The following is a 15,428-nucleotide window of genomic DNA, read 5'->3' on the forward strand; positions in this document are numbered from 1 at the left end:
AGAGTTGAAAAGTAATTTACATATATTGTTCATACATATCAGATGAGAATATATACTGGTAAAAGATACTATGACCCACATAGCGATGAATATATACTGGCTCATATAGGCTGTGACCCAGAGTCACTCAATTTTAGAGTAAAAAGTTCCTTGTTTAAAATTTAATGTTATTTCAGAATAACAAAATTTAAAACATAGCAGTCATCAAGCATTTATCACATTCTGTAATACATATTAATTGCCTAACATACTAAATTATGAACTTTCTCTTCTTCAATGGTGCTGATTGCTGCTGTCAGGATCCTACAAAAGCAGACAATGGAAAGACATCCATCTGTAGGGAGCATACTGTGTTTTGAGTTTACAGGAATTACAATGAACAGTTAAATTTCTAGCATCCTAAGACTAAAGACCAGTTCTGAAAATGCTGCTACACAATAGAAAATATCATATAGATTTTCAAAGTACATAAATAGTTTTCATGATCTGTTTTACTGGGGGAGATACACTACTGATTTAAATTTTTGTCTGTAACTGATGTTGAGGCATGGTTGGGCAGTCAAATTCTGCTTATTCTACAAATAAGTTCTCCAAGGTCTCACAGCTACCAACTGGTAAGACTCCAAATAAAATTTAGATTCTCTTCTTTAAAGTTTATTCCTCCTGCCAGGTATGGTGGCGTATGTCTGTAATCCCAGCACTCTGGAAGACTGAGGCAAGAGGATTGTAAATTCAAGCTCAGCTAGGAAAATTTAGTGAGAACCTGTCTCAGGATAAAAAAAAATAAAGGTTGAAGGGTTGGGGATATGGCCCAGAGTAAAGGCCCTGGCTTTAATGCCCAGTATTAAAAAAACATTATATTCCTGGCTAGTGTAATTATATACAAAATTTAAAAACTGGGTATAGTAGCACACTCTTGTAAATCCTAGTACTAAGGGAGGCTGAGGCAGGATAGCTATAAGTTCATGTGCTGCCTGGGCAATTTAGCAGGACTGTATCTGAAAGTAAAAAGGGAAGAGCAATGTAACTCCATGGTAGAGCATAGAGCACCTCTGGGTTCAATCTCAAATACCACCAAAGAAGAAAAAAAGAAAAAAAGGAGCAGTGAAATATGGAAACATTAATTCATACAACTGTGTATCTCATAATTCAAAAGAATTACTTGAAGAAAATAACAAAAAATTAGGCCCTATAGTAAACTATGCACAAAAAAATAAGTAGCTTTTCAATATGCAATCAAAACCCATTAGAAACTATACTGGAAAAAGTGCCTTTTAATAAGAGCAAGAATAAACATAAAATATCCAGAAATTACCTAATTAATATATGTTTAAATTCTGCTTTAAAAAGATACAACAAACAACCAGGCATGATGCCACATGCCTGTAATCCCAGCACTCAGGAGGCTGAGGCAGGAGGCTGTGAGTTTGAGGCCAGCCTGGGCTGCACACTGAGTTTAAGGCTAGCTTGAATTACCATACATAGTCAAAACCTGTCTCAAAAAAGAAAGGAATAGAACAAATATAGGACTGTAAGACACTAGAGTACACAGGAATGCTACCAATGTACCCAGATTTAAAAATTTAATTATAAAATGTTTAGTCATTTCTAGTTTTAATATGAAAGTAAAAAATACTCCAGAAGGACTTTTTTTTTTAAAAGAAATTTAAAAAGGCATGGAACAGCAGATAAGCCAATATAGTCAGAGACCTTTTGCTAAATTTAGAGTAATGCATGGGGCCAGGGAGTTAACTCAGTGGTTCCACTGCCTGCCTTGCAAGCACAAGATCCCGAGTTCAATCCCCAGTACCAAAAAAAAAAAAAAAAAAAAAAAAAAAAAAAAAGAGTAATACATGGGAGTGAGGACTAGATGTGCTAGTTATCAAAATATTATATAAATATAAATGTATAATGTCAAAATAAATTTGATTATAATGTAAAAAGAGATGGGCAGTTCAACAGGACAAAATAATAGTTAAGATACAGAGCCAAACACTATTGGATCTTGGCCTATGACAAAGTTTGCATTTAAAACTACTGGGACAAAGTTAAATAGTTAGGTATATGGCACTAAGACAAATGTTTAACCATGTGAAGAGTAACTGTATCCCTGCCTAACTCCATTCAACACTCAAAATTCATCAAGTGCTTAAATTTTACAACATAACCATAGAGGAGGAAAATATGAGATTTAAAAAAGGTATGTCAGAGTGGAAAAGATGATTTATAAACTAAATAGCAAAACACACGTTATCCAAGCACTAATTGATACATTTACAACAAAACATTTCCAGGTAGAACCCCCTACACACACCTACACACACACACACACACACACACACACACACACACAGATTATAAAACCAATATCCCTCATTTTAAAAATTCTTACAAAGCAGGACCGGGGACTGGGACTTAGCTCAGTGGCACTGCACCTACCTAGCAAGTGCAAGGTACCAAAAAAAAAAAAAAAAAAAGAAAGAAAGAAAAGAAATTCTTACAAAGCAATTAGAAAAATACCAATCATCCAAAGAAAATGACATCAAGACATTTCATAGAAAAAATAGCATTTAAAAAAGAAACGTAGCATAAAAATGCAAATTACATATAGCATAAAATGCAAATTAAATGTGTAATATTTTCCACTTAACATACTAACAAAAATCAGAGTAAAAAATTATTTTGTCAGATTATGGGGAAATAGAAACTCAACTACATTGTTGAAAGGAATATAAATTAGTAAAACTAAAGAACAGAAATTTAACATTTTAAAGAATGTACGAATGTACTAACCCAACAAATGGACTTCAGGGACATACCTTTAATATTTGTTTGCGTACAGATACTAAATAATATATACAAAGATCATCTCATTTTTATTTCAAAAGATAAAAACATTTACATACCTCAATTGAATGACTGATTCAGTTAAGTAAAGTACAGGCCTAGAAGAGAAAACTGCAGATAGGACACCCAAGGGAGACTATTCTTTACTTTCTTGTTTTTATACATTTTACTTTCTATTCTGAGATGCCCTCAAGAGAATCAAAATTTTAAAGAATTTGTAAAATTCCATTACTCCTTAATAGTTAAAAGATTTCTCAAGTTAATCTAACACTTCAAAGAATTTTTTGCATCCCACTTAATTCTTTCTAGCAATCTATTATTTACTTTCATATTTTAAAATTCTCTATCACCTTTAGATTTCCTTGGTGACTTCAGCTTCCCAGAAATATTTTCTACTAGATACTTTTACTGCATTCCACAAATTATCAAAGGTGAAATTTTAATAGAAAATAATATGCATTATGTTTTCTTTAATCAATGGTTATTCAGAAGTGTGATTTAAAAGTATAATTCCGAATATATGAACATCTAGTAATACTTTAATACTTAAGATATTTGGTATAATTTGATATTCATTTAGACTTGCTTTATAATTTAAGGTAAATAATTTCTTATACTTAATAAAAGAACCCTTTGTAAACTTGGGATAGTCATTATCAGATTTTTTTTAAGTGGTAATGGGGATTGAACAGGTCTTTAGCACTGAAGTACATCCTTTTAAATGTGTGTGTGTGTGTGTGTGTGTGTATACATATATATATATTTGGTGGGGGGTTTGGTACTGGGGATTGAACTCGGGTTGTTGCGCTTGCAATGCAGGCAGTGGAACCACTGAGCTAAATCCCTGGCCCACTTTTTTCTTTTTAAATTGGGGTTCACTAAATTGCTAAATTGAAGAGGATAGACTTGAATTTGCAATCCTGCCTGAACCTCCCAGAGCACTGGGATTACACCACACTAAACCAGATTTTGTTGTTGTTTTTTTGAGACAGGTTCTCACTGTATAGATGAGACTGACCTGGAACTCACTATGTAGCCCAGGCTGGTCTCGAACTCAGAGCGATCCTGCCTCAGCCTCCCGACTGCTAGGATTACAGGGGTGCACTACCACGCCCAGCTACTATACCAGATTTTTAATAACAGTACTCATTTAAAAGTTCTCTTTTTTTTTCATACTTGACAGAGGTATGCTAAAAACCAATTCTGCAGAGCTCGCATTTCTGTTTGCAGTTCTATCAACCTTTGTATTCATGGAGGCCATGTTTTATTATTTACATAAATAGAGATTATCCATAATCAGATCCTGCTAGTGAAATGAAACTGGATTTAAGATGGGTTTCTATTTCTTTATTGGTAAATGTATTTTCTATTTTTTGTTTTTATCCTTGAAATCTTTTCATGGGAGGTTTCTCTGGTTAACATTTCAACAACATACTTTCATTCTGCCCATGAACTTTGATCTTTTAGAAGCTTTATTTTCTTATATGTGACTCTAAAACAGCATAGTATTTTATTTAAATAAGAAAAATTTTCCTTTGAACTACAGTATAACAATCACTCCATTCAGTTTCTGGAGTTTCTCTTAGTTTATGTCTACCATCCTGCTATATAATTTTCTTTTAACTTGCCTATTTTATATTCATTTTCTGGATTGCATTCAAATTTTTGACTGATCATTCATAATTTTTTATCATTACCTTCACAAAAGAAACACACATATCAGGCATTTTTTGATGTCATCTTTGTCCATAGTTGGCAAAGGTTACTTAACCCTGCAGAAAGAATTATCAAACATGGTGGTAATATCAGTTACTTGAATTCCTTCAAAATTCCATGATAAACATTACCTTATCCTTTTTTTATACTTTGATGGTACTGAGAAGTGAAGCTAGGGCCTTCATACTGAGATATACCCTCAGTCCTGCTTCATATTTTATTTAGAGATAGGGTCTCAATAATTCACTAAATTGCCCAGGAAGGGCATGAACTTGTGATCCTCCTGGCTCAGCAAAAATGAAAACAATTCATATTATACATAAAAGCTTTTGTATATTCAGAAAGTCCAAACTGTTGTTCTCTACGTTATTCTCTATAGTTATGATATAATCCAAATATAACTCTTAGTAGAGAATTAATATTTCATTTTTATCTTTCCTTTAAAAGCTGTGATACTAAGTTGTGATTTATATGACAAAGAAATTTAGTCATGGATTTTTCATCTCTTACAAATTGTCTCTGTTCCTTAATGTGTAGCTAAAAAATCAAGGGCTTCCTATGTGAATCATATTATAAATTATACACAATTGACTCTAGTAGTATGAGAGCAGGTACTTATAAATACCTAACTTTTATAAGGCTTTTCTTAAATATAGACTCTGTTATACAAAAAGATAGCTGTGGAAGCTGGGCATGCTTATACATGTCTGTAATACCAGCACTCTGGGAAGCTAAGGCAAAAGGATCATAATCCGAGCCCAGCCTGGGGAAATCAGTGATTTACTGAGACCATAACTCAAAATTAAAAAGCAACCCTAAGTACCAAAAAAAAAAAAAAAAAGAGGGATAGATAAAATTGTTTTCCATGTTTCTGATATCTCTAACATTTCTCTCCAATATTTATTTGGTACTGTTGAGTAATGACTATTAAATAAATAAAAGACAATATTGAAACACATATAATTTCTCACCTCATGTGTGTATTCTCTGATGCTTTTTCGCCTGTGAAAGACAAGTAAAGGCCTTCCCACATTCCTTACATTCATAGGGTTTCTCACCAGTGTGAATTCTTTGATGTTGAGTAAGATGTGCCCTCTGCCTAAAGGCCTTATTACATTCCTGACATACAAAGGGTTTCTCACCGGTGTGAATTCTCTGGTGTTGAATAAGAGTTGAACAATCAATAAAGGACTTCTTACATTCTTTACATTCATATGGTTTCTCACCTGTGTGAATTCGCTGATGTCTACTAAAGTAGGAAACACAAGAGAAGGCCTTTCCACATTCCTTACATTTATATGGTTTCTCACCAGTATGAATTCTTTCATGTTGAATAAGATGTGCTCTCTGTCTAAAAGCCTTCCCACATTCCTGACATTCATAGGGTTTCTCATTAGTATGAGTTCTCTGGTGTTGAACAAAAGTTGAATAACAGAGAAAAGCCTTCTCACACTCTTTACATTCATAGGGTTTTTCACCAGTGTGAATTTTCTGGTGTTTATTTAGGTTTGAGAGCCAAGTAAAAGACTTTCCACATTCCTTACATTCATAGGGTTTCACACCAGTATGAATTCTCTGATGTTGATTAAGAGTTGAGCAATTATTAAAGACCTTCCCACATACTTGACACTCATAGGGTTTTTCACCTCTGTGAATTCTCTGATGCCTATTACAATCAGAAAAACAAGTAAAGGTCTTCCCACAGTCATAGCATTCATAGGGTTTCTCACCAGTGTGAGTTCTTTGATGTCTAGTTAGATGTGCACTTTGCCTAAATGTCTTTTTACATACCTGACATTCATAGGGCTTCTCATTAGTATGTGTTCTTTGATGCTGAAAAAATGTTGAACCAGATATAAATGCTTTTCCACACTGGTCACATTGATATGGTTTCTCACCAGTGTGAATTCTTTGGTGTCGAATAAGAGTTGAACAATTATTAAAGGCTTTCCCACATTCCTTACATTCGTAGGGTTTCTCACCAGTGTGAACTCGTTGATGTCTGTTAAAGTCAGAAACACAAGTAAAGCCCTTCCCACATATAGCACATTCAAATGGTTTCTCACCACTATGAATTTTTTGATGTCTGCTTAGATGTGCACTTTGTCTAAAAGTCTTTTTACATTCCTGGCATTCATAGGGTTTCTCATTAGTATGGGTCCTCTGGTGCTGAGTAAGAGTTGAACAATTATTAAATGCCTTGCCACATTCCTTACATTCAAAGGGCCTCTCACCTGTGTGAATTCTCTGATGTTGAGTAAGAGTTGAACGACTATTAAATGCTTTCCCACATTCTGCACATTCATAAGGTCTCTCACCAGTATGAATTTTATGATGTCTATTAAAGTCAGAAAGAGAAGCAAATGCCTTCCAGCACTGTGTGCATTTATAGGGTTTCTGATCAGTATGAATTTTTTGATGTCGAGTGAGGTGTGCACTCCGTCGAAAACTCTTCCCACATTCCAGGCATTCATAGGGTTTCACACTAGAGTGAGTTCTCCTGTGTTGAATGAGTGTTGAACAGCAAATAAAAGCTTTCCCACATTCCTTACATTCATATGGTTTCTCGCCAGTGTGAATTCGATTATGTTGTGTAAGGAGGGCACGCTTTCTAAAGCTCTTTCCACATATCTGACATTCATAGGGTTTGTTATAATTTATTTGATATTGAGTGAGTTGGAAGTCATAAGAAAATTCTCTGCCATGTTCCTTAAATTCATCACATTTCTTTCCAGGAAGACTTTGCTGATGTTCCATCTGATTTGTGTAAAATATGAAGGCTTTCTCACACATTTCATTAAGTTTGTCACTAGAATGAATTCCTACCTGTTGAGTGAGGTTTTCATACTTTTTCTGTTCATAGTGTTCATTTACAGGCTGAATTATTTCATTTGGAACCAGTGATATAGGCTGAATTATTTCACTTGGAACTAGTGATGTAGGCTGAATTATTTCATTTGGAACCAATGATGTAGGCTGAATGAATTCAACTGATAGTTTTTCAAATGGCACTGTCATATACTGGATACATTCCTCTTTAAATTCCTCTTCTTTTTCAAAGTGTCCATTACATTTCAAATCAGTTCCAAAATAAGATTCCCCCTCAAGGCAAGGGGAACTTGTGGTTCTGTTCATTATTTCCCATTTTAATGATCCTGTTTCAAAAATACCATTCTTTAGAGCTAACTCCTTAGTTTCACACCAAGACTGCAAATCTGAAAGAAAATATATTTTCCTATATTAGGAGAAATGAAACATCTACATTAGAAACAAACAGAAAAAGAATACACTTAAGAAGTGCAAATGTAACTGTACTGTATACCTAGAATGTACCAATAAACTCAATTAAAAAGAAAAGAAGTGAATTGCTTCAATAACTTTCAAATGTTATCATTTACTTTCAAAAAATAGAATGACTATATTAAGATCAAACATATTTCAAGGTAACCTATTATTATCAAACATAATTTTATCACAAGAATAAAGAGGTTAATTCATCTGGAAAACTTAGAAATCAAAAATATTTAGGTATATAATAAGAAACCCTCACAATATATGTAGCAAAAATTTAACTGAGCGCCGGGGATTTAGGTCAGTGGTTCCACTGCCTGCCCCGCAAGCACAAGGACCTGAGTTTGATCATGGGTACCAAAAACAAAAACAAACAAAAAAACCAACCAGAAATAAAGGAAGAAATACACAATTCTACAGTCATAGAGATTTTATAACTATTTCTCAATAACTTATAGAACCAGACCTTCCATGCATTAAAAAAAATGTAAAGAAATAAGAGAAAACATAACTAATACTTTCCAACTACAAGTTACTATTTATAAAATACAACATAAAAAACTGCAGAACGTACATTCTTTTCAAATGTAAATACACATTCAAAAATAGATCACATGCTTGGCCAGTAAATAAACTTAATATAAACTCTTAATCTAATAAAAAGTATCAAAATCATGCCAGATAGTTTCTTTAACCACAATGAAATTAAATTTGAAATCACTTAAAAACCTAGAAAAATCTCTCCATATCTGAAAATGAACTAAACCTTCAGGAAATTAGAAAATATTTAGAAGTGAACAATAACAAAAGTATAACATATAAAAATATGTGCAATGTAAGTCAAGTACTTCTTATAGGAAAATTTATATTTTAAGTCCTATGGAGCAAATAACCTTAGGTTTTACTGAAAAACTATAGAAAAAAAGAGCAAAATAAACTAACATTAGAAGCAAAGAAATGATAAATCAACAAATTAGAAAATTAACAAATAACAGATAATTAACAGAGCCAAAAGCTATTTCACTGAAAAGATGAGTAAATCTGATAAACCTTTTAGCCATGAACTGTTGCCACCCTGCCTTGGAGCCAGCCAACTATGTACTGAAACTCCTATAAACTGTGAGCTAAATAAAACTTGCTTTCCTTAACTTTCAGTGTCAGGTATTTTGGTCTCAGCAACGAGAAAAGTAACTAAGAGTAACTATGGTGTGGTTGGCACACGCTCATAATCCTAACACTCAGGAGGCTGAGGCAGGAGGATCTCCACAAATTCAAGGCCTCCCTAAACTACACAGTGAGACCCTGTCTGCAAAAGAAGAAAAAGAGAAGAAAAAAAAGGGTATGACCTATTTTACAACATATACATATATAATTATATATAATAAATTAGATTTAAAAGATCACATTGCTTGAAAGACAAACTACCAAAGATCACTCAAGAGAAGAAATAGTCACAAGAGGTGCTATATATCCAACCAAGAAATTGAGTTTATAATAAAAACAACTGTCTGAAAAATAAAACTGGCTGAATGGCTTTATTTGTAAATTTTACCAAATAAGGAGAAAATATCTATTTGAAATATAGAAATAGCATCCAACTCATTACAGGAGCCCAACATACATAACATTACTACTAAATCTAGGAAAAGACAATAGAAAACTACAGATTTTCCTCTTAAATACTAATGCAAAACTCCCTTTAATGTACTAACAATAGAATCCAGTACTGCAAACAAAATACATAACTCATGACCCAGTGTAATTTACCCTAGGAATATGTTATGGTAACATTTGAAAATCAATTATCATAATTCAACATATGTTGTTGTTGTTGTTGTTGTTTTTTGGTACCAGGGATCGAACTTGGGCCCTTGCACTTGTGAGGCAAGCAGCGGAACCATTGAGCCAAATCCCCAGCCCTTAACCTTCTTTTTTTTTTTTGCATATTGGGAACCGAATTCAGGATCTTGTGCTTGCGAGGCAGGTACAGCACCACTGAGCTAAATCCCTGGCCCAACATATTAACATTTTAAAAGGAAAATTATATAATCACTTGGATAAAGGCAAAAAATACTCTTAACAAAATTCAACAGTCATAAAATTTCTCACCAACCAAAAAACAGAAGGGGGCTTCTTTTTTAAAGTAAATTGTATCAGTTAAAAATATGTAAGAAACATCACATCCTACTGCAATACTGCCAGACATGGTGATCCATGCCTGTAATCTCACTGCTCTGAGAGGCTAGGATTACATATTTAAACCCAGCCTGGGCAACTTAGTGACTTAGCAAGACCTGTCTCAAAATTAAGATAGATCTGGGGACAGCAATCACAGTGCCAAGACCCTAGGTTCAATCCCTAGTACTACAAAATAATACCAGTAATGATAATAAAATATTGAAGGCTTTCTACCTTACATCAGAAGCAGTGAGAGTGATCAATTTATTATCTTAATTATGGTAATGATCTCATAAGCTTACATGTACATCAAAATCATCAAATGGCACACTTTAATATATCCACTTAATTACATGCCAATTGACCTTCAAAATATCTGCTAAAAAATAAAGGTCTTCACCAGGCATAGTGGTGCATGCCTGTAACCTCTGTACTTGGGAGGCTGAGGGAGGAAGATTTGCTAGTCTACATAGCAAATTCAAAGCCAGTCTGGACTATATAGTGAAGACACTGTTTCAGCGGGAAAAAATTGCTTGTCATAAAAAAAATACTGATATTCTCCCCAGTCTAACTAGTTTGGACTTCCCTGATTATTCGCCATCCCTTTACATTCTGGTTTTTCCTCACCCCTTTACTCACCTGGATACCATTCCGCTTTTCCAGTCACCCAAGGTTCTTTCCCTTGTTCCAATAGGTAAATTACTGATGGCTTAGAAGTGACAAGTCCTGCTCAAAGAAGTAAGATTAAAACTCAATGGGCAACTCACTTTCCCGTTCCCCTTCTGCCTCTCTTAGGCAATAGGTAAATCTGATGGCTTAGAAGTGACAAGTCCTGCTCAAAGAAGTAAGATTAAAACTCAATGGGCAACTCACTTTCCCGTTCCCCTTCTGCCTCTCTTAGGCAGAAGCTATCTTTCTCTCAATACACTGTTCCTGCTCTTAAAAAAAATTAAAAATAAATATAAATTTTAAAAACTTTTTTTATTTAGAATGGTTTCATCTAAAACAAATTGAGGACCTTCAGAAAGAAGATGAAAACAAAACAACCTCAGTACTTGACAAACAATCCTATTATATGCAGGATACAAATGAAAACTAAAGCAGGGAAAATATCATAATAAAGAGTATAATCATAAAATATCAAAGTACTTTACAACAAACTACTATGAAGGTAAAAGTAGTAGCTTTACAATGCAGAACTTTAGAGGATACCACTTTAACCAAATGATCAAAGTTAGCATTATCAGTGACAAGACATAAAGCATTCATTACCTCTTGACAGGAGAGACTGAACAAAGCTTTCAACTAATTACAATGTGCAATGCGGGATCAGTACAAGTACACTACAAGGATAATGACTGACCTCTAAAATATAGTATATAGCTAATTCCACAAAATTTAATCAATGTTCATTTTCTTGTTCAGATAACTACACTATGCTCATATAAATTGTTAACATTGTGAAAATCTGGCTCCATACTGTGTGGTCTTAATTCTTAATATCATTACAAAATAAAAAGTTTTTTAAAAATGGCCAGGCATGGTGATGGACACCTGTAGTGCCAGCACTTAGGAGGCTGAGGCAGGAGGATTACTGTGAGTTTACCATGAGTTTGAGGCTAGCCTGGGCTAAATAGTGAGTTCAAGGACACCTGGAACTACATAATGAGACCCTGTCTCAAAAAAAAAAAAGAAAGAAAGAAAGACAGAAAATAAAAGCAAAAGAAAAAATAGGATTCAAATAAACAAACTTTTAGATAAGAGGATAATAAAGAAATAGAAATACAGCTTATTAATCTAGTATAAGGAGCACAAGGAACAATTAACCTCCCTCCCCCAAGAATGAGAAGGGAGAAGTCTGAAGTTTAACACATAACTCTAGTTATGTTATGAAAAAACTCTAGTCTAGTTATGAAAAAAAAGAAGGTTCAAGACATGTTCATAGAGGCACAGTTTGCAATAGCTAAATGTGGAAACAGCCCAATTGCTCATCAACTGGAGACTGGATAAAGAAGATGTGTGTGTGTGTGTGTGTGTGTGTGTGTGTGTGTGTGTTTTATAAAATGGAGTACTACTCAGCCATAACAAAAGAGAAACTAGAGAGGTATTGCTAAGTGGATGCACATTGAGGCCATACTCTTTAAGTGAAATTAGTAAATTATACATTTGTAAATACCGACTAGTTTCTCTGGTGTGAAAAAGTAAAAGTGTAACTAAGTACTAAAATGTATAATTGATATTGTTTAATAGGAAGAAAAGTCTAAAAAAGTAGAGGAAGTAGGAGAGGTAGGGGAAAGGTTAAAAAGGGAAAAGAAAAAAATATGGGTAAAGGAAAAATATGGAAACAATAACTTTGTAAACAGGGAAGGGTGGAGGGGCTGAGGCGAGGGCTGGGGAATGGGGAAAAATAAGAACTTACTGTGAAATTCCTTCAATATTAAATACAAAACTTCTGAATTATACCTTCCAGGCACAGGCCAAGATAAGAGTTTTCTTAAATTTTAGATGAATCATCACCTCCTAATCTTACAGGTTGTTTTGTATACCACTCCCTCTGTAACTGATTGAGGGTCCCAAGGGGGCTTCATTCCAGGTATTGATATCTTGAACAAAGAATTAAACAAGACACAGAAAAGACAGCAAGGGTGTAGATTTGTTGAAAGTGGAAAGAGGTACACTCTACTAAGCAAGGGTAGGGTGGTGAAGAAGGCTTACAACAGCCTGAGAATAAAGGGAAAGAAGCCTTTAGTATTCAAAAATACCCGAATTGGCCCCACTCCATATAAATACAGCACTGGACAACTGTCCAATGAGGAAACTCACTTGGCTTCTTGCCAGATGTAAATGAAGGCTCAGGAATACTACCTTTTCATTGGTTGTACCAGTATGTAAATGAAGGGTTAATATCTTCTAATTGGTGCTATGAACAGCACTGAATGCAAATGAAGGATTAGGAATAGCAGTTTTTGATTGGTCCTGTGAACTGTATGCAGGAGGAGTCTTAAGCCTAGAATAATTTTGGATCTCATACTCTGCTCATGTCTTCTCTTTTTAGACAACATCTTGCTCAACTAGTCAGCCAGGGTTTTCTGATACATTCAGCCCATTTGGTTGTTCAGTTTGCCCCAGCCCTAATCTCCTACCTCACCTCTACCATAATCAAACTCCTTAACAACCAAGAAGGAAAGTCAGTTACACAAAGTGCAGGGGCACTGTGAAGGTGAATGAAAAATAGCAAACAAGGTATCTGACAGAGGAATGCTACTCCAACAAAACAAGCTCAAAATAATCTTTTAGAACGAAGAACAGAAATTTACATAGGTAAGTATCACCTAAAAATACAGTGAATGTTTAAACTTTTAAAAGTTTAAAAGACATTGCTATTAATCCCCCTCAAAATATTCCCCCTCACTTCAAATACAGCCAAGTATTTCCAGTGGAGAAAACACTTTTTTTAATTATAGAGAACAGATGAACTTACCCAGTGATATAAAGGTGTTGTAGTTCTCCAACATCACATCTCTGTATAAGTTTCTCTGAGAAGGGTCTAAGCATTCCCACTCTTCCTTAGAGAAGTCTATAGCCACATCCTCAAACATTACCAATCCCTGAAGGGAAAATTCCATATAACATATATAATAGTAAGGAAAATATATTTCACACGAATGCTAAGACTATTTTAAAAGGCTTTCCTGGAAGGCACTGCATTCTAAAGTAAGCAACAGGGTAGAACTGGAACCTTACAACACAACAGGGAGAAATAAGAAATTACTAAACACACGTTGTTGTTGAACAATCCCATGTTGTGGAGTAGATAAAACCTGTAACCCTGGGAAACTTCTATGCATCAATCTCTCTGAGAAGCAATGTAAGGCTAATCTAAATTAGAATGGAACAGTTCCATTATTATTATGCTGAACATGTGGTCTTTGTGCAGTAAAGGCCTAACTTGGAAGGCTTGGACCTTTAAAGCTCACACCCTCAACATTTCTCAGGAAGAACCAGTCTTTCACTGGCTTTTGGGAAATAAACTGAGGCCTTGAATACCCTGCCTAATGAGAGTGCTTTAATATGTGTGAGACCTGGGGGTATATTAGAGTGACCTCTAGGGAGATGGAGGTGGAACAGCTAAGGTCAGCAGTGGGCACTGCACATACCCCTAATAAGAATCCTGGACACAGCTGGGCATAGTGGCACATGACTGCAACTCCAGCACTCTGGGAGACTGAGTCAGGAAGACTGCCAAGTTGAGCCCCCCTGGGAAACTAAATGAGAACTTGTCTCAAAAAATAAAAATGGGCTGAAAATGCAGCTAAGTCTGAAGGTCCTGTGTTTAATCCCCAGTACCAAACAAACACCTGGCCACAGCACTGGTTAAATTCCCTTGTCGACAATACATCACACATCACAACTGGGAAAATAAACATGTCATCATCCCTCTCCACTAGGATGACACACCTGTGACTGGTTTCTCCTGGGCTCTAATCTCATGTACTTCTTCCTTTCCTGATTTTAATCAGCACCTTTTTCAGAAAAATAAATCACACCTGGGAGGATAGCTTATTGTCTGAGTCCTGCAAATCCAACCAAAAGTCACTGAGTCTGAGCGTGCTCTTGGGGACACTCAACACAGTTGTCATCAGAAAGGAACCAACTCACTGAAAGATAACAAAGCATCACTAAGAAAACAAGAGCGAGTGGAGGCTGATGAACCTTTGATACTTGGATGGCTATTGAATCAGTTCAGCATAAGATAGCCAGTACTACAGGGAGTTATTAGAGGTAATAGTTATCAAAGAAACTGAGAAATAATAGACCCAAGGTGTTGTCTTCCTAGATAAACAAAGAAAATACTGTAAAGTAATGAGAAACAAGCTAAAACTGCAATTCCTTAATTGGTGTATCTGCAGTAGCAAAAATTTAAAAAGGGGGTTTGAGGTGAGTCCTGGTGCGTACCAGTCAGACTTTGGCTGACCCCTAGGATAACAGTTGTTGTTAAAGGGAACAGGTGCACAGGAACAATAGATGGCACACCTCTGATCAACAAAAGGGGAGACCAAGTGGTTAAAGGGAAGGCAAAACCAAGAAACTACTGAAGACAGAGCGCACAGCATGAATGAATGGTCTCCTTTTTGTAGACTGACACCGGCAGCTTCCTGAAGAAACTTTACTAAGATGGACTGTGAGACTAACTCAGAATCCCTATGGTTTTGAATGCTGCAGAAAGGAGGAGTATGTTTAGTTTGATGCTGGACCCCTGGATTACCACTGAACAACTACTCTGCTGTATACAATCCAGGTACAACACAGATTGTCTCTAAGGGGAAAGTCAGCCAGGTGACTGGATAAAAGTTATCATAGGTTCATCTACCCCCTAAGAAAATTAGAGTGAGTCA

The 15,428-nt window shown here is 35.2% G+C and overlaps 1 protein-coding gene across 1 annotated transcript in view; it reads right to left on the reverse strand.

Moving 5' to 3' along the window:
- The window catches only part of LOC104867512 (zinc finger protein 850), a 59,697-nt gene that overhangs the window by 29,518 nt on the left and 14,751 nt on the right, over positions 1–15,428 (reverse strand). Inside the window, 3 exon segments of the mRNA XM_010631906.1 lie at positions 5,535–7,778; positions 10,672–10,758; positions 13,514–13,640. Of these exon segments, the coding sequence (XP_010630208.1) occupies positions 5,535–7,778; positions 10,672–10,758; positions 13,514–13,640 (2,458 nt within the window).

Source organism: Fukomys damarensis, unplaced genomic scaffold (genome assembly GCF_012274545.1).
Source record: "Fukomys damarensis isolate Sample0158 unplaced genomic scaffold, DMR_v1.0_HiC HiC_scaffold_19, whole genome shotgun sequence".
In the NCBI taxonomy this organism is placed as follows: domain Eukaryota; kingdom Metazoa; phylum Chordata; class Mammalia; order Rodentia; family Bathyergidae; genus Fukomys; species Fukomys damarensis.